Source organism: Capra hircus, chromosome 7, assembly GCF_001704415.2.
Source record: "Capra hircus breed San Clemente chromosome 7, ASM170441v1, whole genome shotgun sequence".
Classification (NCBI taxonomy): Eukaryota; Metazoa; Chordata; class Mammalia; order Artiodactyla; family Bovidae; genus Capra; species Capra hircus.
Genome location: NC_030814.1, coordinates 71,495,474 through 71,519,727, shown reverse-complemented (window position 1 = coordinate 71,519,727; position 24,254 = coordinate 71,495,474). Strand labels below are relative to the sequence as shown.

Here is a 24,254-nt window from a genome sequence, read left to right as displayed (position 1 = left end):
TTTCTTTGCATTGATCACTGAGGAAGGCTTTCTTATCTTCCTTGCTATTCTTTGGAACTCTGCATTCAAATGGGTATATCTTTCCTTTTCTCCTTTGCCTTTAGCTTCTCTTCTTTTCTCAGCTATTTGTAAGGCCTCCTCAGACAACCATTTTGCCTTTTTGCATTTCTTTTTCTTGGGGATGGTCTTGATCACTGCCTCTTGTACAATGTCTCAAACCTCCATCCATAGTTCTTCAGGGATTCTGTCTATCAGATCTAATCCCTTGAATCTATTTGTCACTTCCACTGTATAATTGTAAGTGATTTGATTTAGGTCATACCTGAATGGTCTAGTGTTTTTCCCTAATTTCTTCAATTTAAGTCTCAATTTGGCAATAAGGAACTCATGATCTGAGCCACAGTCAGCTCCCGGTCTTGTTTTTGCTGACTGTACAGAGCTTCCCCATCTTTGACTGCAAAGAATATAATCAATCTGATTTCAGTATTGACCATCTGGTGATGTCCATGTGTAGAGTCTTCTCATGCGTTGTTGGAAGAGGGTGTTTGCTATGACCAATGTGTTCTCTTGTCAAAACTCTGTTAGCCTTTGACCTGCTTCGTTTTGTACTCCAGGGTCAAATTTGCCTGCTACTCCAGGTATTTCTTGACTTCCTACTTTTGCATTCCAGTCCCCTATAATGAAAAGGACATCTTTTGGGGGTGCTAGTTCTAGAAGGTCTTGTAGGTCTTCATGGAGCCATTCAACTTCAGCTTCTTCAGCATTACTTGTCAGGGCATAGACTTGGATTACTATGATATTGAATGGTTTGCCTTGAAATGAGCAGAAATCATTCTGTTGTTTTTGAGATTGCATCCAAGTACTACATTTCAGACTCTCTTGTTGACTATGATGGTTACTCCATTTCTTCTAAGGGATTCTTGCCCACAGTTCAGTTCAGTTCAGTCACTCAGTCATGTCCGACTCTTTGTGACCCCATGGACTGTAGCACACCAGGCCTCCCTGTCTATCACCAACTCCCAGAGTTTACCCAAACTCATGACCATTGAGTTGGTGACCATCTCATCCTCTGTCCCCTTCTCCTCCCACCCTGAATCTGTCCCAGCATCAGGGTCTTTTCCAATGAGTCAGTTCTTTGCATCAGGTGGCAAAGTATTCTTGCCCACAGTAGCAGATATAATTGTCATCTGAGTTAAATTCACCCATTCCAGTCCATTTTAGTTCACTGATTTGTAAAATGTCGATGTTCACTCTTGCCATCTCCTGTTTGACCACTTCCAATTTGCTTTGATTCATGGACCTAACATTCCAGGTTCCTATGTAATATACAGCATTGGACCTGGGTATTGTTTTTGCTTTGGCTCCTTCCCTTCATTCTTTCTGGAGTTATCTCTCCACTGATCTCCAGTAGCATATTGGGCACCTCCCGACCAGGGGAGTTCATCTTTCAGTGTCCTATCTTTTTTGTCTATTCATACTGTTCATGAGGTTCTCAAGGCAAGAATACTGAAGTGGTTTGCCATTCCCTTCTCCAGTGGACCACATTTTGTCAGAACTCTCCACCATGACCTGTCCACCCTGGGTGGCCCTAGATGGCTGATAGTTTCATTGAGTTAGACAAGGCTGTGGTCCATGTAATCAGTTTGGTTAGTTTTCTGTGATTGTGGTTTTCAGTCTGTCTGCCCTCTGATGGACAAGGATAAGAGGCTTATGGAAGCTTCCTGATGGGAACTTATAACAAATGTTGATACCTCAGTGAAAGTGAAAGTCACTAAGTCCTGTTCGACTCCTTGTGACCCCCATGAAATATACGTGTCCGTGGAATATACATATCAATGGACCACAGAGTCCATGGATTCTCCAGGCCAGAACACTGGAATGGGTAGCCTATCCCTTTTCCAGCAGATCTTCCCGACCCAGGAATCGAAATAGGGTCTCTTGCATTGCAGGCGGATTCTTTACCAACTGAGTTACCAGGGAAGATTGGGATGTCTCTAAAAAGCTTAACTTTAAAAATACCTGAAAGTATTATCATAAAATGTTATCATTTGTTAATTCTGTAATTATTTGTTAATTCTGAGTGGTGGTTACAACAGCAGTAACATAGCATGTAGTTAAAACAGCACAAAGAAAAACACAAGCAGAAGCAAGCCCAGAGCAGCAGATCCTACTTCCCAGGGAAGTCAAGCATCCTAGGTAAGGCTCCTGTCCCTTATCATAATTCGCTTGCCGACTCAAAGTACGTTAGTTTCATCATCTGTAAAACAAAACAAACTGATAATCAACACCAGTCACTGGGCGGCGATGAGAGTTAAAGGGGAAAAAAATCCAATTCTGCAGCTCAAACTCGGCCCTAGATAGGAGCTGCGCCCCAATCAGGTACTGCCGCGCCGCGGCCTCGGAGCGTCTGGGACTTGTAGTCCACCCGGCGGAACTCGCTGTCCCGGCAGCACCCGCGGCGGCGGCAGGGCTACGTGGCACGGCAGGCTGCGCCTGCGCGGGCAGGTGGGGCAAGATGGCTGCCGAGCGGAGCTTGTGGGTCGTCGGGCTCTGCCCTGGGTCCGGGTTGGGTAGGGTCGTTCGGGTCCTCCTCCTACTGCTTTGGTTTGCGGCCCGCGGAGGCGCGCTGTACTTCCACATTGGGGAGACGGAAAAAAAGTGCTTTATTGAGGAAATTCCGGACGAGACCATGGTTATAGGTACGGGGGAAGGGAGAGACTTTTCAGCAAGACCGCGGTCTTGGGGTGGGGGTGGGGGGAGTGCGGGAAAGTCATGTCTTCAGAGCCGGGAGCAGGCTGCCTCGCAGTGCCCTGGCCACCGTGGACCCGGCGCCACCTCGCGCTCCTCAGACTGGGCTCGCCCCGCTTCCCTCCAGGAAACTACCGGACGCAGCTGTATGACAAGCAGCGAGAGGAGTACCAGCCGGCCACCCCTGGGCTTGGCATGTTCGTGGAGGTTAAAGACCCAGAGGATAAAGTGAGTCGGCCCCGCCGAGCCCCGCACCCCCCACCACGCTTTGCACTTGGGCGCCAGATCAAGCAGGCACTGGTACTTCCCCTCATAGTTTCCGGATGTGCTAAACTGGTTAAAAAAAAAAAAACAAAAAAAAAAACAGTTGGTACTATGGGAAGAACCTGCGTTTTCACTCCAGTCAAACCTTGGGCTGTTTCAGTGCTAGCTGCTTCTTTCAATTTGTTGCTGATCTCAGTGTGACCCCGCCAAGTCAGTTGCTTTCCCTGAGCTATTTTTCTAGTTTGTGAAATAGAAATTCATCCATCTTACAGATGTGATGGGTGGATTAATTGTGGTGCTGGAAACCAAAGAGCTTTGTTGACTCTAAAGCTGTGGCATATAGACTTTAGGATATCAAGGAACAGGGTACTTTCTGAAAAGAATGAGCAGCTTTTAATTTGACAAATAAGGATATTAAACCATATCCCAAACCAACTAAACACAACCGTTTAGCTGTCACCTTTCACTTACAAGAATCACAGTGAAAGAGTTGAAAGGGCATGAGTTATGAATAAAGTAAAGAGCTTTCCAAGAGTGGCCACATGCCAACTTCATGTCAGTCTCTTGACCCTTTCTCCAGATAGCTCAAAGGCAAGTTTTTGGCAACTGCCGCTAAGCAGCATTGGAACTTTTAGTGTTGTGGGTTGTCTCTGCTTGTCAACTTTTAAGGCATTTAGAGCCTTAAGCACCATTCAGCCTGCTCAGACGGTAAAGCGTCTGTCTACAATGCGGGAGACCCGGGTTCAATCCCTGGGTAGGGAAGATCCCCTGGAGAAGGAAATGGCAATCCGATCCAGGACTATTGGCTGGAAAATCCCATGGACAGAGGAGCCTGGTAGGCTACAGTCCATGGGGTCGCAAAGAGTCGGACACGACTGAGCGACTTCACTCAATGCTCATTGAAGTCTCTGCTCTCCAGGTTATCCTGGCCCGGCAGTATGGCTCTGAAGGCAGATTCACCTTCACCTCCCATACCCCTGGTGAGCATCAGATCTGTCTTCACTCCAATTCCACCAAGTTCTCTCTCTTTGCTGGCGGCATGCTGGTAAGTGGACCCATGTTGGATTCTTTCAACCTATGGCTCATCAAGACGGGGAACTGGTGGTACTGTAGGTGACTATGTCAGATTTTGTGTCTCTTAATACAGCTGAGTTTCCAGTGAACATTAAGGGGGTGGTTGCAGAGCTTTCTGTATATGCTTTGGTGAGAGCATCAGCCAAGGCTTATTCTTGCCTTTGGGCCTAGAGCCCCATAGGGCCAGATACTGAGGAGGCCTCAGTCAGTGTTGGCTAAATGAACAAATGAAGAAAGGTGGGAGGACCAGCTATTAGGCACTGGCAGGAAGACAGAGCAGGGCTACCTGATTCTCCCAGCCTTCCTTATCTTGTCTGTCTCCAGAGAGTTCACCTGGACATCCAGGTAGGTGAACATGCCAACGACTATGCAGAAATTGCTGCCAAAGACAAGTTGAGTGAGCTGCAGCTACGAGTGCGACAGCTGGTCGAGCAAGTGGAGCAGATCCAGAAAGAGCAGAACTACCAGCGGGTGAGTGGCTGGGCCAGGAGCAGTGGGCCTCTTCCCAGAGGCTGCCCACTGGCTTAGTCAGGAGTTGCACATCAGATTCATTATAAATCCAAGGGACTTCTGTGTCTGTGCTGCACTGCCAGCCTAAAAGGTGGGATGGGTATTACTAACTCTACTTTGTAACTGAGAAGACAGTCTCTTAAGAGGCTATCATTGTCTTATTAGGAGCCACACAAAATGACAAAGCAGGAATTAATACCAACACCTGGGGTGTTCTTTCCATGCTTCTCAGTGCTCCTAGGATTAGGGGTTTCAAACTCACTTGTGTCCCAGAGCCCGGCCTGTACCATGAATGGATCTGTGACCGTAAGGACTGGTAGAATAGCAACCTATCTAAATAGGAAGAGCTGCTGTTGTCAGCTGAGGACAGCATTGCAGAATTGCTTGCTCAGGTTTTAAGAGATACTTAGAGGTCCAGGTTTTGGGGTTTTTTAATGTAAAAAATTCTGAGTTTTAAATGTTGTCTAAACATTGTGTGAGCCTACAAAATACATGTGTGGGGTCAGTTCAGCCCCTGGACCACCAGTTTTCAACCTGTGCACACAGTATGCAAGGAGCAGTTTGGGAGACCCAGGCAGAGGGCTCAGAGCAAATCCATTTCTGAGTGTCCCAGGACAGCTCTGTCTGATAGGGTAATGCTACAGCCACTTTACCACTCCTCCAGGCATCACGGTAGGACCAGGCGAGGGCTATACCTGACAGATGAGCCAGTGGAGAAATGAGTGGGTTACCCAGGGGCATATGGCTGGTGAGGATGAAGACAATTCGTTCCCAGGTGGGGTGGTTTTTTTCAGACACTTGCAGCTGGAACCTGGGCAAAGTTAGTTGGTCCTGGGGCATCCTCTGGAGAGGGAACCCAGTGGTTCTAGTGGCCCCAGATGAGGCCCAGCCAACTCAGGCTTCTCTTCTGTTTTCCCTTCCCACAGTGGCGAGAGGAACGCTTTCGGCAGACCAGCGAGAGCACCAACCAAAGGGTGCTGTGGTGGTCCATCCTACAGACCCTCATCCTTGTAGCCATTGGTGTCTGGCAGATGAGACACCTCAAGAGTTTCTTTGAAGCCAAGAAGCTGGTGTAGCCATCCCAGGCTTCCCAGGCCAGCCTTCCTCCCTGGCTGGGGAAGAAAGGACCTCCTGGACTGACTGCTCTCTGGCAGGAGGACTGGTTTCCAGCCATGGGTATTTGGAGGGGAGAGGGGCCACAGCCCAAGCCGAGGGTAGCAGCTTGGCTGGCTAATACTGATCAAGTGGTTGGGTAAATGCCTGCCCCCTCCCCTGGGCCCTTTGCAGTAATCTGGTGAAGCCACCGGGAGCCCTACTGACACCTCAGAATCACAGTGTTACTGATCAGGGATGTGAGCCTGTTGTCTGGGGTGACTGGGGGGAGGGGAGCGGGTGGGCAAGCCAGTCTTCCTTTGCTAACTTGGAATTTTGACCAGGTTGGGGCATAGCTGTGATTCCCTGCTACCCAGGAAACCTCACTATTCCCTCCTTGGGCCTAGACCCAGCCTGCTGATCTGGGGTGTGTGTCAATTGAGGGTGGGGTATAGGGAGTTGCAACGTGGGAAAGTAGCCCTGAGGTTGACCCCAGGTTCTTTATGTGGTTGTTCTTTTGGGGACTAAAGAAACTGGGATCAGGCCAAGCAGAGGCCTTGGTGCTGGTTGGGGATGGGGCCTGCAGAGTCTTAGTTACTGATTTCATTTTCAATAAGTCTAGGTTTGTTACATTGGTTTCCCAATAAAAAAAAAATTGACTTCTTGTCCAGTGTAAAGTTACTCTACTGCCAGTGGGCATAGCACTGTAGGGTGCTGGAGGGAATGTCGAGTTTTTCCAGTGGGCAAAGCACTTGACATTCTAAGACGAGTACCCACCTGTGGACTTCATTCCTTTCATCCTCTCCATACCTTCTAGTGGCAGTGGGTGGTGGTCTTGCCCAAAATCATACAACACGTAAGTTGTGCAGTTGGTGCTAAAATCCACACCATTTCTTCTGTGCATTTGCCATCTCACCAACCTTTCCAAAGCAGGAGGACAGAATTGTTCTGGTGCTTCAAAAAAGTGCCCAGTTAGTGAAGGTAGTGTGCACTGATCAGAGGAGTGCAACACGTGTGGGAAGAACAGGAAGCCCTGGGCTGAGGGCAAGAGGAAGGTACTGATGGGCTTAACCAATAGCATGGAATCTCAACAAGGACTTTGGAGGAGATGAAGGATTCTGATAAAAGAAGGCGGACAGGGGTGATTGAAGGGAACAGAGGCAAACAGCTGGTGTGGAGATAGACAGGCATTGTTTCAGCTAGAGTTGAGGGGGCAATGAGAAAGCTGGAAAGGAAAGTTTGTTAGTATTAGAAAGTTGAATCCCAGGAAAGAGATTTGGACATTACCAAGTGTTCAACAGAGTTTTGAGTATTAGAACCTTATGAAAATAAATACGAGGAAGGTTAATTTCCTCGTGGCTCAGCCATAAAGAATCCTGCCAGTGCGGGAGATCTGAGTTTGATCCCTTGGTCGGGCAAATCCCCTGGAGAGGGAAACGGCACCCACTTCTTGCCTGGGAAATCCCATGGACAGAGGAGCCTGGCAGGGTACAGTCCATGGGTTTGCAGAGTCAGACATGATTTAGCGACTAAACGACAACAATCCAACAGTGTGTAATGAGATGGGGTGGGAAGGCAAATTTGGGGACTACTGAGCTGCTAGGAGCATGTAGTCTGAACACATTCTGCCACCTAGACCTCCACATTTAGGGAGGAAAAAAAAAATTAACAGCTTTAAATGACAGAAAAACTGTGATGATAGTTAACCTCATTACTGACATCATTCAGTAGTATGGTATATTTGTTAAAAATGAATTAACCAGTAGGGATGTGCTGTCGTTTCAGTCATATCCGACCCTGAGCCTGCCCATGGGGTTTTCCCAGGCAAGAATACCAGAGTGCGTTGCCATTTCCTTCTCCAGGGTGAACCAATAGGCACAGTCCATGCTTTATGCCCATTTCCTTAGCTGTTACCTTGTGTCTTTTTTGTTCCAAGAACTCATGTAGGAGGTATCATTGTTACATTTAGTTGTCTTTTCTCATTGGACCCTTCTTGGCTGTGACAGTTTCTCAGACTTCCCTTGTTTATTGACTTCACAGTTTTCAGGAGTTCAGGTATTTTGTAGAATTTCTCTGAATTGCAATTGCTCTGATACTTTTCTCATGATTAGATTGGGGTCCTGGGTTTTTGAAAGAGCACAGAAAGAAAGTGTCATTCTCATCCCATCATATTAAGGGTACTAATTATCAACATGACTGGATATCACAGTTTAAAATTAGTTAAGGGGCTTCCCGGAGAAGGCAATGGCACCCCACTCCAGTACTCCTGCCTGAAAACTCCCATGGACGGAGGAGTCTGGTAGGCTGCAGTCCATGGGATCGCTAAGAATTGGATGCGACTGAGTGACTTCACTTTCACTTTTCACTTTCATGCATTGGAGAAGGAAATGGCAACCCACTCCAGTGTTCTTGCCTGGAGAATCCCAGGAACGGGGGAGTCTAGTGGGCTGCCGTCTATGGGGTCACACAGAGTCAAACACGACTGACGTGACTTAGCACCAGCAAGGGGCTTCCCTGTGGCTCAGTGGTGAAGAATTTGCCTGTCAATATAAGAAACATGGGTTCAATCCCTGATCTGGGAAGATTCCACTTGCCAAGGAGCAACTAAGCCCACGTGCCACAACTATTGAGCCTGTACTCTAGAGCCTGGGAGCCCCAACCACTGAAGCCCGAGTGCCCTAGAGCCTGTGCTCAGAACAAGAGAGGCCACTGCAATGAGAAACCTGAACAACACAGCTAGAGAGTAGCTCCCGCTTATTATAGCAACCAGATAAAAGGTCAAGCAACAATGAAGGCCCACCACAGCCAAAAAATTAGTTTTAAAATTATTAATTTGGATTTATACATGAAATCTGATTTCTTGAGGTAGATCTAATACTAGAGAGGCTTCATTCTGAGATGACAACAATTAGCTGGATTGAAGAGTCCCCTTAAGGTAACCTTGTGCTTTCCAGGCCAGTCCCATCTCCCAGTTTCCATCATTGGCCTTACCTGACTGGTCTCTGCAGGGGTCACCCTTGCTTTTGTCATCAGCTAAATCAAGGCTGGATTTGTCAAGGTTTTAATATAAGGTACGGTGACCTGGCAGAGCTTAGCAGGAAGGGACCAGTGGGTTGTATGCTGGGTTAAAGGGAGAAAGGGGGCTGCTGGGAATAATTAATTTCCTACGCATAGTGAAGTCCTCTCAGAACCAGTAGTTGAGATCATAGACTGTGTAACCAAACTACCTGGGCTTATATTCTGAACTACCTCTTTGTGCCATAGTTCACTCGTTAAAGAGGGCATAAGTACAATACACATAAAGACAGAGATAGAAGTAGTAAAGAATATGGAAAAATGACTGGCACATAGTAAGAACTCAACTGATGTTATTAGCTATTTATTAGAAACCTTAAAGTTTGCCTAGAAGAACAGAGATAAGTCTAATAACTTTCCCGTTCTCTTTTCCTAGGTGGAAATCTGGCCCAGGCAGGGGCTAAGTTCCCACTGTTGACAAGGCCAATATGGGAAGTCAATTTTACTCCCTTCTTCAGTTCTCAACTCAGCTCCACGAAATACTCCTCCCCTGGATGACAGCTGTCATTTATATAGCATTGATGATTGTGTCCATCACTGTACCAAGTGTGTGCTTTTCTCCTTTAATCCTCACAGCAACCATATATATCAGGAACTGCCCCGAAACACAACCAAACTAGGAGAGTCAGGTTTCAAATTCAGCCGTCTTTAATACCAGTCTCCAAACTACTACTTGAGGTAGTAGGCTGAACGCAAGACAGCCTTGAGCTTGGCCCTGCCCACCTCCAAGCTTGTTGCGGACAAAGAATTTGGGAAAATGACTGGCGCATAGTAAGAACTTAGGGTGACGGCAGGACTACTCAGACGCGCTCCCCGCCTTCCCCTGGGAAGAGGAGGAAGATGCAGACTATCCCAGGGCGCTGGTTTGGAAATCTGGAGTTTAAATCCAGTCCCAGCCCGTTGACTTGAGCGCTCTCCCGGGCCTCAACCTCTTGAGACCTCCAGCGGTCCCCGGAAGGAAGTTACCAGTTCAGGCGGTTGCGCGTTCACGTCTTCCTTCGAACGCGGAACCTTTGACACCACAGCTTCGGGGAGCAGACGGCGTAGACGGAGCAACGGACCCAACGGACCAAGGGGCGGGGCGGACGGGCTTAGGCGGGGCGGGAGGCGGAGGCGCCGCGTAGGCCAGGGAGGCCGGGCTGGCCCGGCTTGGTAGCTCTGTACCCATGTGCCGCCGCCTCCCCGAACGATGTTCCCCTCCCGGAGGAAAGCGGCGCAACTGCCCTGGGAGGACGGCAGGTGAGCTCGGCGGCCGGCCCGGTCCCCGTCCTCCCGGGTGCCAGTTCTTTCCGGGCCACCGCGAGGACTCTAGGAGCCCGAGGCCGTTGGGACTCCCGTCTCTGCGGGGCTCTCTGAGGGTCTGTGTTTCTCTTTGGGGGTCTCTCTCTGTATTTGGGTTTCTGTTTCTCTCTGCGTCTTTGGCTCTACCAGTCTCCGTCACTCAGCAGGTCTGTATTTCTCCTTTGATTTCCCTTTGTGAGTTTCTGTCCCTCTGTGCGAGTCTCTCTCGTTATGAGTCTCTGTGTTTTCCCACTGACTTCAGTTTTTATGCGGGTCTTAGAGTCCGTTGACCTTTCTCAGTGGATCTCTTGTCTGTCCCTGGTTTCAGAAGGTCTTTATTTCGTATCTCTGGTCTCTGCCTCCCCCATCACATGCCTGTAGCCTCAGACCCTACACTTGTGCTTCCCCATTCTTTGCTGAGCCCCCAGAAGAATACACCAGACAGAAGCTCTGTGCTCTGCCTTGCTGGCCACTGCCTAGCTGGGGCTGAGTTCTCAGACTTAACATTAGTTCATTTCCGGTGCAGCTGTACTTGAATGTGGCCTGCCCCATGTGTTAGGTGTGGGGTTGACCCAGACCTTAGTTAGTGGTTGTCACTAAAGCAGGATGGGGATGAGCTGTTTGCAGTTAAGATTGGAAGGGACGCCCAGACTTCAGTCTCGAGGTGTACCCTCAAGTCTTCTCAGAACACATGGTAGTGGATCTAGCCTGGTGAATGGCATCTCTTTTCCTGTATGCCTGTTAAGTTTGCCCAAAGGTGCCCAAAGACTTGGGAATATAGTGGGCACAACTCTTTATCTTTGGGAATTTTTCAGACTTGCTGTTGAAGTAAGAAGACAGGAATATAGTAGAAAGCCTAGACTGTGGATTTAGGCCTGGACCAGAATCCTCTTTAATAGCCATGTGACCAGAGCCAACTTAATCTTCCTTCTCAGCTCTTCCATCTCTGAAACAGGGATCATAATATCTCTTCTGCAGGTCTATATGAAGATATAAAGGAGATCACACATATTTAAAAGTCTTGACACTATGCCTGGCACAGAAAAGGTGCCAGTTATCTTCCAGTTACTTTTGCAGTTTGGAGGTGCTGTAATCAGAGCAGCTGAGTATTCAAACCTGTGTCACTAAGATTTGTGTGAGGGAAGAAAGGAAAGGTTATGGAGAATTTCCATTTCCTAATTTCTTCCTAAGAATTTTAGGAAGATAACCATATTCCACAAAACTTTACTGGTGTCACTTCATGCTTTTGACGAAGGGGTACAAAGATCCATGCAACAGATGCATACTGAGGTAGCAATTAAGAGTGTTGGCTCTGGAAACAGTCTGTCTGGGTTTGAATCACCCTCTTATTAGCTTTGGACACATACTGATGAAGGAGGCAAAACCTCATCTGGTCTGCCTCCCCACCTCCAGGAACAGGGTGGCCTGGGAGCTGCTGAGACTGCAGATCTGGAGTTTGCCACCAGGTGGCACCAGGAGCAATTGTCAGTGTTCTCTGTCCTGAGGAATTGGGATTCAGCTCTGAATTCAGTTGTTCAGTGATTTGGGCCCTTGCAGCACAGGAAGAAAGTGTCTGGGGGAATGTGATCCTAGTAGGAAGGGAATGCTGGACCAAGGGGACAGAAGGTGAAAGTGCATGGAGTGCCCAATCCATGCCGTACCCCTGGATAATGGTCACTGCTTCTTCTCCCGAAGGTGGGATATTTCCTCATGTCCATCTCCCCGATCTCTACCCCACCCCCAGCAAGAGCCCAGAGGGAGAATCTATAGAGGTTCCAGCCGTCCCAGGCCAATAGCAGGATTGGCCTCTGCTCTTCCCCAGCGGAAACCCCCACCACATGACAATGGGGGGTAAGTCAGAAGTTCTGCAAGGTTGTCTTGCCATGCTCCCTCTCTGCTGTGTGTGGGACCTGGGCCTGGCTTCAGGGTTGCTTCCAGTTGGCAGTTGTGCCTCTGGAGAGAGACAGGAGTTTGTCTGGCTTTAGTGTGTGACAAGCATGCCCTGAATGCTTGATCCCTTCCTGTAACTCACTTAGCAAGCCCTCTGCTGTATGACTTGTGCTAAGTACACAGCTGTGAATCTGATTACCTGTGAAGAAGACAGGCAAGGACACAGGTGATTTCAAAACTCTTAAATGCTTCAAGGAGGGCAGTACCAGATACTCCAGGAACACAAAGGAGGGAGTATGTATCTCAGTCTGTTGTGTATGTGGGCCTAGGGGGTGACAGTGTCGCCAGGACATTGGAGTTTGGCCTTGAAGGATCAATGGGGTGCTTCCAGGCAGATGATATAAGGAAAGCCATTTCAGGCAGAAGCAGCAGACTCTGAGGGCTAGAGCAGGAAGGAATATGGCGAGTGGCGAAACTGAATTGCTCAGTGTGTAGCACTGGGTGAGTGGCAGGAGCACCTGGAGATGGGGCCAGGTTACAGAGGGGTTTGACTGTCAGATCACGGAGTTTGCCCATTATCTTGTAAACAGGAAGATCATCCGTGAGATTTGAAGGGGTCAGAACAGGGCAAGGACCAGGTGAGACTTGAACTAAAAGTAGGCAGTGTGTGAGGGAAGAACAAAGGGTACTTAGGAGGTAGAATCCATATGCTGTGGTAGCTAATTGGTAATTCTCAGAGATTATAAAGTAAATTGCTTTGCTGATTATTTCAGAAGACAGGAAGTGCGATTTTCTTGGATTCCTTAGTTCCTTCACTGCCCTCAGGAACTTCCAGAGAAAGGGACAAAGAAACCAGATGACTTCCATCCATTTGTTTTTTTTCCCAGAACTACCCCAGAGTGTAAGGTATTCTGTTGTTTTTCCACCTTCTCAAAGGTGCCTGGGTGCTGTTCCCAGCCCTCAGCTTTCTTTCCCTCTTCTGTTTCTCATCTTTTGTCACATGAGCTGCCCTGGACTGAAGCTTTGAGATGCATTCTGTGAACTGCCTTTGTTGGTTTGGGCCTCACATTGGTTTGGGGACAGACCTGATCTTCCCAGAGTGAACAGTGGTCTTTTCACTGGGGCTGAAACAGTAAAACAGCTTCCCTCTTTGGGGGAGCTTTCTGGTCTGAGAAGTAGGATGAAGCCCAGCTTTCTGATGAGGGTGAACCTGCAGGGGAACAGGTAGAAGGCAGTGTGTGAGGTCTCTAAGGTGGGCTTCCGCCTTCGGCTCGACATGAGATGTCGTCTTGGGGAGGGGCAAGTGCAAGGGACAAGGAGTCTCTTCCCTGCCCTCGAGCAGCTCTTGGTCTGATCTGGACTCAGGCACAGAGAGTAAGAGAGCATCAAGCAAGTGGCGCAGCTCCCAGACCTGCGAGTGTTTGGAGGGCCTCCTGGAGGTGGGGTGGCTCAGGCTGAACCTAGAGCTATAAGCCGGATTCTGATGCATGGTAGCAACACAAACAAAAGCACTCAAGTTGCTTCTGCACTAATTCCCAAGCGCTTGGGGCCGACCAGTCACCTGCGCCTTACTTGTGGGAAGCCAGAGGAGGGTGTGTTCAGGACCTTGGCTCACCTTGCCCTTCTGACCTGCTCCTTGTTCTTGTCCCAGGTCCAGGTTGATGCCCAGTGGCCTCCCCCGGAAATGTTCCGTCTTCCACCTCTTTGTTGCCTGTCTCTTACTGGGCTTCCTCTCCCTGCTCTGGCTGCAGCTAAGCTGCTCTGGGGACGTAGCCCGGGCAGCCAGGGGACAAGGACAGGAGACCCCAGGCCCATCCCGGGCCTGCCCGCCAGAGCCACCTCATGAGCACTGGGAAGAAGATGAGTCATGGGGCCCCCACCGCCTGGCAGTGCTGGTGCCCTTCCGAGAACGCTTTGAGGAGCTGCTGGTCTTTGTGCCCCACATGCATCGCTTCCTGAGCAAGAAGAAGATCCAGCACCACATCTATGTGCTCAACCAGGTGGATCATTTCAGGTAGGGACCACCTCCAAGCCGGCACCCGCTCACCTGGGCCTCGCCTTGCCCTGGTCTCTCCCGTGCCTGCTCCCTTTCCCGACAGCAGTCCAGTACCATGTAGCCCAGGCCCGTGAAAGGCCACCCGGGGCAGAAGCAGAAGGGTGGGAGGTGCTCGACCCCTCTCACTGGGTGTGATGGGAATTTTCGGGGAGGGTTTGGGACTGGGGAGGCCCTGGATCTGGTTTCCATTTTACAAAGGTCCCTGTGGCTCCTATTTGTGTACTAGGCCATACCAGGGCAAGAAGAGGAGTGAGAGACCTGTTGGGCAGGCGTTGCCCTTATTGCCATCGTGGCAGACACGGTGGAGAGCAGCAGTGTGGAGGAGGTGCAGGCAGGGCTTGCTGGTGGATTAACTGCAGGGATTAGGGAAAGAGAAGGGTCAAGGGCATGGCTTTAAGGTTGTTAAAAATCTGGCATTAACTTAAAAGCCTTGCCCTCACCAAAAACTGCTCCCCTCCATGACCACAATCTATGCATTGCACAGCCCACCCCCACCTCCTTTTCCTCCAGCTCACTCCCCCTGGGGAACATACTCCAGCAGTTCTTGGAACACGCCAGATCCTTTAGTTCACGATCCTCCCAGTGTTCTCTGCCTTCCTCCTGACCAGACTTGACTACAACTGAATCCCTGATTTCCCACCTGTCCCTGACCTGCTTCTCCTGCCCTCTCCCTCATTTTAGGAGGTGGAAACCCCACACTCCCAGCTGCTCAGGCCAGAAGGTGCTGGGGTCGTCCTCCACTCCTGCTCTCTCACACAGCACATCTAGTCCACCAGCACAGCGTGTCTAGCATCTGCCCTCCTATCGTCGCCACTGCTGCCTGAGTGAAGGCATCATCAGTTCATGCCTAGATTATTGTAGCAGCCTCTTAACCTGTCTCCCTGCTTCCACCCCTCACCTTCCAGGCTTTTCTTATCATGCCAGCTAGAGTGGTGCTGGTGAACACTGAGCTACTGCTCATGGTGCCTTCACTCTTGGCCCTTCAGTGGCTTGCCATCTCATCCAGGGTCAAAGCCCATGTCCTCCAGGGACCTGTCACCCTCTGACCTCATTCCCGAAAACCTCACTCACTCTGCTTGACCACATTGCTGACTGCTCCAGCCTCCAGCCTTGGGAGTCATTTTCCCCTCTGCTCGTATCCCCATTCCCGTGATTTCCACAGGGCTCATTCCCTCAGGCCTTCAGGTTTCTGCTCACGTATCACTCTGTTAGGCTGGCTCTCCCGGACCACCTCGTCTAAAAGGACAGCCCCTACCTGCCAGCGTGTTTTATTCTTCTCACATTGCTTTACTGTTCTCAACATTTACCACTCACTGGCTTGTTGCATGTTTACTCAAGTTTTTTTTTTTCCTTATTAGAATGTCAGCTCCTTGAGGGCAGGGCTTTTATTTCTCACTGCTGTATCTCCCGTGCTCTGAACAGTTTCTGGGACATAGTAGGTGCTCGGTAAACATTCATTAGATGAGTGGAGGAGCAGCTGGGCAGCCCTGTAGTGAAGTTGGCATCGAGCTGGAGGGCAGCATGGGTACTGGGGTCTGTTGCGTGGAGGACAGGCTCTCACGTAGAGGCTGGGGGAGAGCAAGCTTGCTGCCCCCCTGCCCAGCTTTGGCACCCTGCACAGGTTCAATCGGGCAGCACTCATCAACGCGGGCTTCCTGGAAAGCGGCAACAGCACAGACTACATCGCCATGCACGACGTGGACCTGCTCCCTCTCAATGAGGAGCTGGACTATGGCTTCCCAGAGGCTGGGCCCTTCCACGTGGCCTCCCCAGAGCTCCACCCGCTCTACCACTACAAGACCTACGTTGGTGGCATCCTGCTGCTTTCCAAGCAGCACTACCAGCTGGTGAGGCCTGGCATGCCTGCTCTGCTCAGAGCCAGGCAACACCTACCTGGATGGGGGCTGTGGCCAGAGGAGTGGCAGTTCTGGGGGCCAGTTGCTGGAGGATCCTTCCCAGGGCCAGTGGGGGAGCCCAGGGCTAGCTAGAGGCGTGAGAGAGGAGCAGGATCAAGCATTCCAGTTAGGAAGGGTTTCTGCCTCAGGAGCAGAACCCTCATGTGAACTAGCTTCAGAAGCCCTGTTCTTTGCCTCTCAAAATGGAAAAGTCTGCTCAGCCTATCAGACAGTTGTCACCAGGACATCATTTCACTTTCCATCTCTCAGCTCTGCCTTCTCTAGACTGCATTTACTTTGAGACATTTGCAATACAACATAGTGGTTGTAGCTGCAACCTACATCTCTCTAGGCCCAAGTCCAGTGGAACATGGAGCTCCTTTTTCCAGCAGCCCAGACAGCAGTCCCACAGCTGCTCCATGCTGGCTTTTGATTGGCCTGCCTTGAGTTATGGCTAATCCCTGAATCAGTCACTGTGGTAGGGGTGGGAGTGGGATGGTGGGGTGGGAAGAACTGAGTGGCTTAGACCCCCATCTCTTGCTCCTCTGTTCAATCTGTGGCTGAAGCCAGCTTAATGTAAATGAAGCCTGAAGTCATGGCAAAAATAAATGTCTGCCATCTGACTTCAGACACTGTCTCTTTCTTCCATACAGAGGAAGAGACAAGGGCAGAGAGACCCTCAGGAGAAATAGGAGTAGGGGACCAGGCAGAAATAGAGCAGGAGCTGGCACTGTGCCCATCATCAGCTCTTAGAGGTCCCCTCCCAGCAGTCAGACATTTTTGAGAAACTGTTCATCTCACACAAATCCAAGGCCCCATTAGAACAGGCAAAGGAACCTGGGGTATGCTGACTGTTCCCCACTGGTACCACAGAGGTTGTAAGAACCAAAAGCATCTGAGTGTCCGTTCATAGGAGGAGGAGGAAAGGGGGCCTGTCCTGGCCCCACTTGGGCTTGGGACCCCCAAGTAGGAGACCAAAGAGCATCCCTGGGAGGATGGGGCAAATGACTCTGCCTGTCTTTGTGTCAGTGCAACGGGATGTCCAACCGCTTCTGGGGCTGGGGCCGAGAAGATGACGAGTTCTACCGGCGCATCAAAGGAGCTGGGCTCCAGGTAATGCTCCCCCACCCCCCAACCCGCCACTTCCTCAGCCATCATGGCAGTCCTGAGGTTCCTCTCTGCCTTCAGATGAAGTTCCTGGGGCGGGGAGATGGCACCCTTGGTTCTAATCCCAGCCCTGCCCCCGACTAGTACACCTCTCTTAAAGAATGGGAATATAGGCCCCTGCCTGTGGGCTGTTACCTAGTGGTGAGGGCCAGGGCTCCAGGAGAGGCAGCCTGATCAGCTTCCTTTGGCCTCCTTAGCTTTTTCGCCCTTCGGGTATCACAACGGGGTACAAGACATTCCACCACCTGCATGACCCAGCCTGGAGGAAGAGAGACCAGAAGCGCATCGCGGCTCAAAAACAGGTGATGGCTGATCTCTTGATCAGGGTGGACAGGTGATGGCTGATCTCTTGATCAGGGGTGGACAGGTGCTCGCCAGTCCCTTGATCAGGGTAGGTATGTGGTATATGGGGAACCAGCGGGCCCAAGGTTTTCACCAAGTTCTCATTGTGCCCAAATGGTCCCATCCTCCCCTGCTTGGCCCAGGTCATTGTGGGCATTCTGCTTGGGCACAGGGCCCTCTTCTGGTGGCTGCCATGGCCCCTGGGCCTTGTGGGTCAGCCAAGATGTCAGAGGCCATTTAGGCTATATGTCAGGTTGGGTGGGGACAAGACTCAACTGAAGGTGCCATAATCCCAGGCAGACCTGGGATACAGGAGTCCACATCTCTCAAATAGCTTCTTCTCTCAGAGCCAGATTAGTTGAACTAGAAAACACTTGGTCTCCTGCTGATGGGGATGTGCAGCCATGGGCAGGAGACTTCCTGTCTCTGAGCTTCCCTTTCCCCTCTGTGGGGATCATAGGACCTCTGATGACGAGATCATGGGGGATCAGTGGACAGCTGGCACCTACAAAACCCTGAGTACATGCTCTCTCCCCCCTTCCTTCTCAGGAGCAGTTCAAGGTGGACCGGGAGGGAGGCCTGAGCACGGTGAAGTACCGTGTGGATTCCCGTACAGCCCTGTCTGTGGGCGGGGCCCCCTGCACTGTGCTCAACATCCTGCTGGACTGTGACAAGGCCGCCACCCCATGGTGCACATTCAGTTGAATTGGCTGGACAGTAAGGGAGCTTGTGCCTACAGGCCACACTGCTACTCACGCCCAGGACAAAGCCTTGGCCCAGGCCCAGCTCCAGTAGGACATGGAGTGGCCTGAAGCAGTGGCCAACCAGCCACATGTTTGCAGCAGCCTGGCTCCCAAAGGCAGGTTTGAGCCAGGACAGGACACACACAGGGTGCCTGGGATGCTACCAGCAATAAACAGTGATGGAGAGAGGCTGGAACATGGCTCCCAACTGGGGCTCTCCACCCTGCCTTACTGCTTGCCTTGCCCCGCCCTCCCCTCCATTGTGTGCTGAGATCTGCAAGTTCCTCCCTTTGGACTGCCTCGTGCAGAGATACAGTTTAGAAGCCAGGCCACTGATGTGGGTGGCCAGGGCCATCAGGAGGGTTAAAACTGCAGAGACCAGTGTGCAAGCCCTACAAAGGGAGCAGCTGAGACCAGCTCTGGCTGGCTGTCACCGTGCAGGAATGTGGGCCTAGTGTTGCCAGATCTTCTGAGTTTTCAAAAGAAACTAGAATTCTGGATTCTTGAATGAAATTGGTTAATTTTTTTAATTGGTTAATTTTTAAATGATGGCAGCTAATTCAAACTTTTAAAAAGTATGGCAGGCCAAACCTGTGGCTGAGGGGGAAGGGAATGGGGCAAAAGAAGACATTTTTCTTTGTTAAAAGCTGGCAAGGAGTTGGGGCAGGGCTGGGGATGATGAGGCCAGGGGAAGCTCAGGTGGGAGAGAAGCCCAAGATACAAGGTCCCTGTTCCCTCCCTCAGCCCAAGGGGTGCTTCATCCCGTCTCACTAAAATGGACGGAAGTAGATCACAAGACTGGAGTGAGGGTAGTCGGGCTAGATTGTGGAGACTCATTCAGTCATCGCTTGGGAAGGGAAGACCGTGTTCCTGAGGTGGGAGGAAGATGAGAAGTAGAATCCCTGGAGTGTTCCCACAGTGTGAGGAGAGATTACTGATGGTCATCGAAAGCAACAGAGAGGGAGGGTGGGGAGCCAAGGGAGATGGTGGAACCATCTGGAGGGAAGCCCAGGGCCAATGAGAGAGGGAAATGAGGGACCCTGAAAGGTAAATGACTCCTTCAAGGCATTTGACTGCAGAAGATTTGGGGCAGAAGTTGGAAGAGACTGGGACCAGTTAAGGTTAGTTTGTTTAACAATAAACAGGACACCTGAAGTGCCAGAGGAAAGATTGAGGTCCCCAGATACAGGAGGGTAGATTGAGCATCTCTACTCCAAAAGGCTCCCCCTCCATCGGTGGTCTTCAGGTTATTTTGTGCAGTTGTGTGGGTTGTGCACTTAGAACCTGAGCATAAACCAAGAGATCTCAGCAAAGAGGAGTGGAGGGAGTGAAGAACTTCAGGCTCCATGTAACTGGTGAGACTTAGAAGAGAGGGTCCTTGGGATTCTAAATTGGCCTCACCCAGCAATTCAGCTTTACTTACTGCAGTGAAGGGCAAACAAATCTTGATGACAGTGCAAGGGTAGTAAAGGGGCTTCCTTGACTTGAGGCCCAGGGGAGGGGAATGGTGCACTTTCTGTATGCTGGTCTCCTGGACAGCCCTGACTCTGTTATCTTGGACTTAAGTCACGAAGACTTTGGGAGTTGGAGTAGGTATGACTGCCCCCAGCTCTATACCCACCTGGCAGATAAGACGAAAAAGATGGGGGACTCGTTCCTTTCCACCTGCCCTGGGAGGTGGGATGAGCAGGAGAAAAGCAGGATCAGCCAGCTCAGCCTGGGCTGGGTGCATCTCTAACCCTGCACTCCCACGCTCTCACGACCACCACTACCACCTCCATGATCCAGACAGCAGAAGGCACCCCAGGCCAGGCCTGATGCAGCTGTAATCTTCAGCCCACCCTCACTCCCCATCTCGGGACTCCCCTAAACCTTTCTGGGAGAGCAGGAGAAGGCTAAGAGGTGGTCAGTAATGAAGAAGCAGAGAGCTCTTCTGCCGCCTCAGCACCTTGGCAGCTCCTCTCGAGTGGAACAGGCGCCCCAGCCTTGCTGGTCAGTATGTGACTGATGTGAACCCAGGATATAGGAGCACCTGGCACGTGCTTTGCCTGTGATTCTGTGATGACAGCCGGCACTTGAGCATTCTCACGTACAAAATTTAGTACCCTGAGTTATTTCATGTAGGTCTTCATCTAGGAGCTGGGCCCTGTTTTATTAGCCTGTTTTGTAGATGAGGATGATGGAGCACAGAGAGGTAAGAAACTTGCCCAGGGTCACAAGGCTGGTAAGTAGTGGAGCTTGGGATTTGGATCCCTGGAACCTGTCTTCTGAGCAGGAAAAAAACTGGAGAAAATCTAGGTAATTTTGGTTTGGCAGTGAATTTTTAGATACCAAAAATATGATCCATGAAAGAAATAGTTGATGTTAGACTTTTATTAAAACTTAAAACTTCTGCTCTGTGAAAGTAACTGTTAAGAGAATGAAAAGACAAGCCATAAACTAGAAAAATTTGTAAAGCATGCCTGATAAAGGACTTGTACCCAAAATATACAATGAGTTTTAAAATTCAACAGTAAGATAAGAAAAACCCAAGTAAAAAACAGGCAAAAGATCTGAACAGACACTTCATCAACAAAGATATGCAAATGGAAAATAAGCATATGAAAAGATGCTCAACATAATTTGTCGTTCATTAGGGAATTGCAAATTTAAAACAACAATGAGACACTAATACATACCTGTTAGAATGCCTGAAACCCAAAAAACTATCAAATGCTGGTGAGGATGTGGAGCAATGGGAAACACTCACTGTCGCAGGTGAGAATGCAAATGATAAACTCATTTTGGAAGATGGTATGGTAGTTTCATACAAAGCTGAGCATAATCTTACCATATCAGTGAGCTCACTGCTAGGTACTTTCCCAACTGACTGAAAATTTGTGTCCTCACAAAAACCTACATGTGAATGTTTTATGGCAGATTTATTTGTAGTCACTTAAGTACAAGAAGTGACCAAGATTTCCATCAATATGTGAATGGATAAAAAAACTAGTGGCACATTTATACAATGGAGTACTATGCAGCACTAAAAAGAAATGAGCTACCAAGTCACAAAAAGACATGGAGGACCATAAATGTGGCTGAGTGAAAGAAACCAGTCTAGAAAAGGTATGTAGAGAATTCCCTTTTGGTCCAGTGATTAGGACTCTGGGCGTCTACTTCATGGGGCATAGATATGATCTCCGATTAGGGAACTAAGATCCTACAAGCCCTTTTGTGGCGCAATCAAAAAGTGAGCCTTAATGTATGCAAATTTTAAAGAAATTTAGGAGGTAAGAGGGTCACAGGAAGGAATGCACACTGTGGCAAGAAAATCTAGCTGCCTTACATTACAAAACAGCCTCACTGAAGAGGATGTGGGAGAAGGTGCTGACCTAAGTAACACTGGGAAGTACGCAATCTGTAAGACTGCAGTCAAAAAAGTGCGTGTGTGCAGGATCCTCTAGGAGTTTCCCATAGGGATATGGTATGCTTGCTAATTTGGAGAAGGAAATGGCAACCCACTCCAGTACTCTTGCCTAGAAAATCCCATGGACGGAGGAGCCTGGTGCAGGCTACTGCCCACGGGGTCGCAAAAGGTCGGACACGACTGAGCGACTTCACTTTCATGCTTGCTAATTTGCTTCAGTCATGTCTTGACTCTGTGGTCCTATGGACTGTAGCCCACCAGGCTCCTCCATCCATGGGATTCTTCAGGCAAGAATACTGGGGAGCGGGTTGCCATGCCTTCCTCCAGGGAATCTTCCCAACTCAGGGATCAAACCTGTGTCTCTTACGTCTCCTCCATTGTCAGGTGGGTTCTTTACCACTAGTGCCACCTGAGAAGCCTTGGGGGTTTGGGGTATGTAATAACAATTCTGCATATTAGGATTGAAGAATCAAGTGAATGGATGGTGGGAGCCAGTTTTCTTACTATAGGAGTTTTTTTTAGCAAAGAGCAGAATGCTAGAATGATTCATGTGTTGATGGATTAAAGTTGAATAAATCAGCATGAATTTGCATTAAACTTAATTATACATAGAAACATTTATAGATGTGTGTATACACAGGTATCACACATGTATATTTCCTTGTTCTGTCAGCTAAGAGGACCTGGAAGCAATGGCACTCCAGGAGCAATGAGCACACTAGTGCTCACATCATGGTTTCATTCTCCAGTGACAGGAACCATGACTGCTGGGATAAATGGTTGAGTCAAAGGCTAGGGTGGAAAACCTACAAGATGAGCCTGGAGTAGTTTCAGAAAGTAAGGAAATGTTTTTTTTTTTAAATTGTTGGGGGTGAGTGGTTGCTTCCCTGGTGATCCATTGGTTAAGATTTCATCTTCCAATGGAGGGGGTGCAGGTTCAATCCCTCGTCAGGGAGCGAAGAACCCACATGCCTCATGGCCAAAGAAACAAAACATAAAACAGAAGCAATATTGATAAAAATTCTAAAATAAAATTTTTTTAAAAAAATTCAGAGTATTGTCAAAGGAACACAGGAGCCAACTTAAAGGGCTCTCAGTGGCCAAAACTGGGACAACTGTAGCAAAAACAGGAATATGGGGTTACGACCCAATGTATAGAATAAATACGCTGATAAATGGGGAGAGAGAAGCATCTTATGCAGAATTATTCCACATAATTTACGCAGATGCTCTGCCCTTAAGGAAAGGGAGCATGACTACCCGTTGTTTAAGCTGTGGACTGCTGATAGTGACTTCCTTCCAGAGAGTACAGTGTGGAAACGTGTGTGTTGGGGGAGAGTAACTCTAGAATGGAAAAATATAACAAACACTACCCCAGCCAGGTGATCAAGGACACCACCGACAGTAATAAGTGATCTTGATCGTATCACCCTTGATATGTTGTAATGAAAATGATACTTTATGTCAGTGGCCTTCCTTCCCCATATCGTAATCCGAGTCTAGTCTTAAGAAAGTCAGCAGGACTTCCCTGGTGATCTAATAGTTGGAAATCTGCCTGCCGTGCAGGGCACACAGGTTTGATCCCTGGGCCAGTAAGATTCCACGTGCCACAGAGCAACTAGGTCCATGTGGCACAATTGCTGACACCCAAACGCTCTAAAACCTGCGCTCTGCAACAAGAGAGGCCACCGCAATGAGAAGCCCACAGACCACAACTAGAGAGTAGGCCTGCGCTGGCCGCAGCTAGAGCAAGCCCACACAAAGCAGCGAAGGCAGCACAGCCAAGTAAAAAGGAAGGAAGAGAGAGGTAGCCAACACACAGCTGGTACGTTTTTCTTAAAAGTTTTAAAAATAACAAATTCCAATAGATTGTATCTTAGAAAACACCTGACCAGTGCTTCTCAAATTTGTTGAGATCATCAAATACAAGAAAAGTTGGAGAAATTGTCACAACCAAAGGGAGCCTAAGAGACATAACAGTAAATGTAATATGGCATCTTCAGTGAGCTCTTGGAGCAGAAAGAGGACATTAGGTAAAAACAAAAATCTGAATAAAATACTGTTTTAGTTAAAAAAATGTATTAGTATTGGTTCAGTAATTGCTGTGTAATAAAGGTACCATACCAATTGAAGTTGTTGATAATAGGTGCAGGTAGATGGGCACACAATAATATCTGCAATTTTTCTGTAAATCTAAAAATGTTCTTTAAAATAGTATTTTTCAAAAAAGAGGAAACAAAGCTATGTGGGGGGAGCCAAGAGGAGGCAGCTTTTGAAAAGCTGAAGTCTAAGTAGCCCTGGTTCATGGAGGTTGAGAAAGGGGTAGTTTCAAAGGCACATGCTTTCCTCCTCCTGGTTTCTTCTACTTGCCTGTCTAGTCCTCAGTTCCAGCCCAGGTTCTCCTGTGAGTCTAGAGTTCAAACAGAGAGGCTTCAGGTTGCAGCAGGAGATGTTTGGCAGTATCTAAAGACATTTTTGGTTGTCACAACTGAGATGATAGCATGTAGTTGGTAAGAGGCCATCAACGTCCAACATCCTACAAGACAACCCCACCCCCAACAAATAATTATCCAGCTTCAAGTTCTATAAGAGATGGGAATACCAGACCAGCTTACCTGTCTCCTGAGAAACCTGTTTGCAGGACAAATAGCAACAGTTAGAACTGGACATGGGACAATGGACTGGTTAAAAGTTGGGAAAGGAGTACG

General features: G+C 49.1%; 2 protein-coding genes across 4 annotated transcripts; both read left to right on the top strand.

Moving 5' to 3' along the window:
• On the top strand, positions 2,485 to 6,352 carry TMED9 (transmembrane p24 trafficking protein 9). Its single transcript, XM_005682768.3, has 5 exons — positions 2,485 to 2,699; positions 2,876 to 2,976; positions 3,932 to 4,057; positions 4,411 to 4,557; positions 5,523 to 6,352. The coding sequence occupies exons 1-5, from the start codon at positions 2,516 to 2,518 to the stop codon at positions 5,670 to 5,672; spliced, it is 708 nt and encodes a 235-aa protein (XP_005682825.1). The 5' UTR covers positions 2,485 to 2,515; the 3' UTR covers positions 5,673 to 6,352.
• Positions 9,833 to 20,225, top strand: B4GALT7 (beta-1,4-galactosyltransferase 7). Of its 3 annotated transcripts, none has more exons than XM_005682769.3 (7): positions 9,850 to 10,002; positions 11,740 to 11,895; positions 13,586 to 13,948; positions 15,612 to 15,837; positions 16,915 to 16,998; positions 17,250 to 17,354; positions 17,944 to 20,225. In XM_005682769.3, the coding sequence occupies exons 1-7, from the start codon at positions 9,953 to 9,955 to the stop codon at positions 18,097 to 18,099; spliced, it is 1,140 nt and encodes a 379-aa protein (XP_005682826.2). In that variant the 5' UTR covers positions 9,850 to 9,952; the 3' UTR covers positions 18,100 to 20,225. The 3 variants fall into 3 exon arrangements, with proteins under 3 accessions (XP_005682827.2, XP_005682826.2, XP_017906073.1); XM_018050584.1 differs by having other exon boundaries at positions 9,855 to 10,002; positions 11,789 to 11,895; XM_005682770.3 differs by lacking the exon at positions 11,740 to 11,895 and having other exon boundaries at positions 9,833 to 10,002.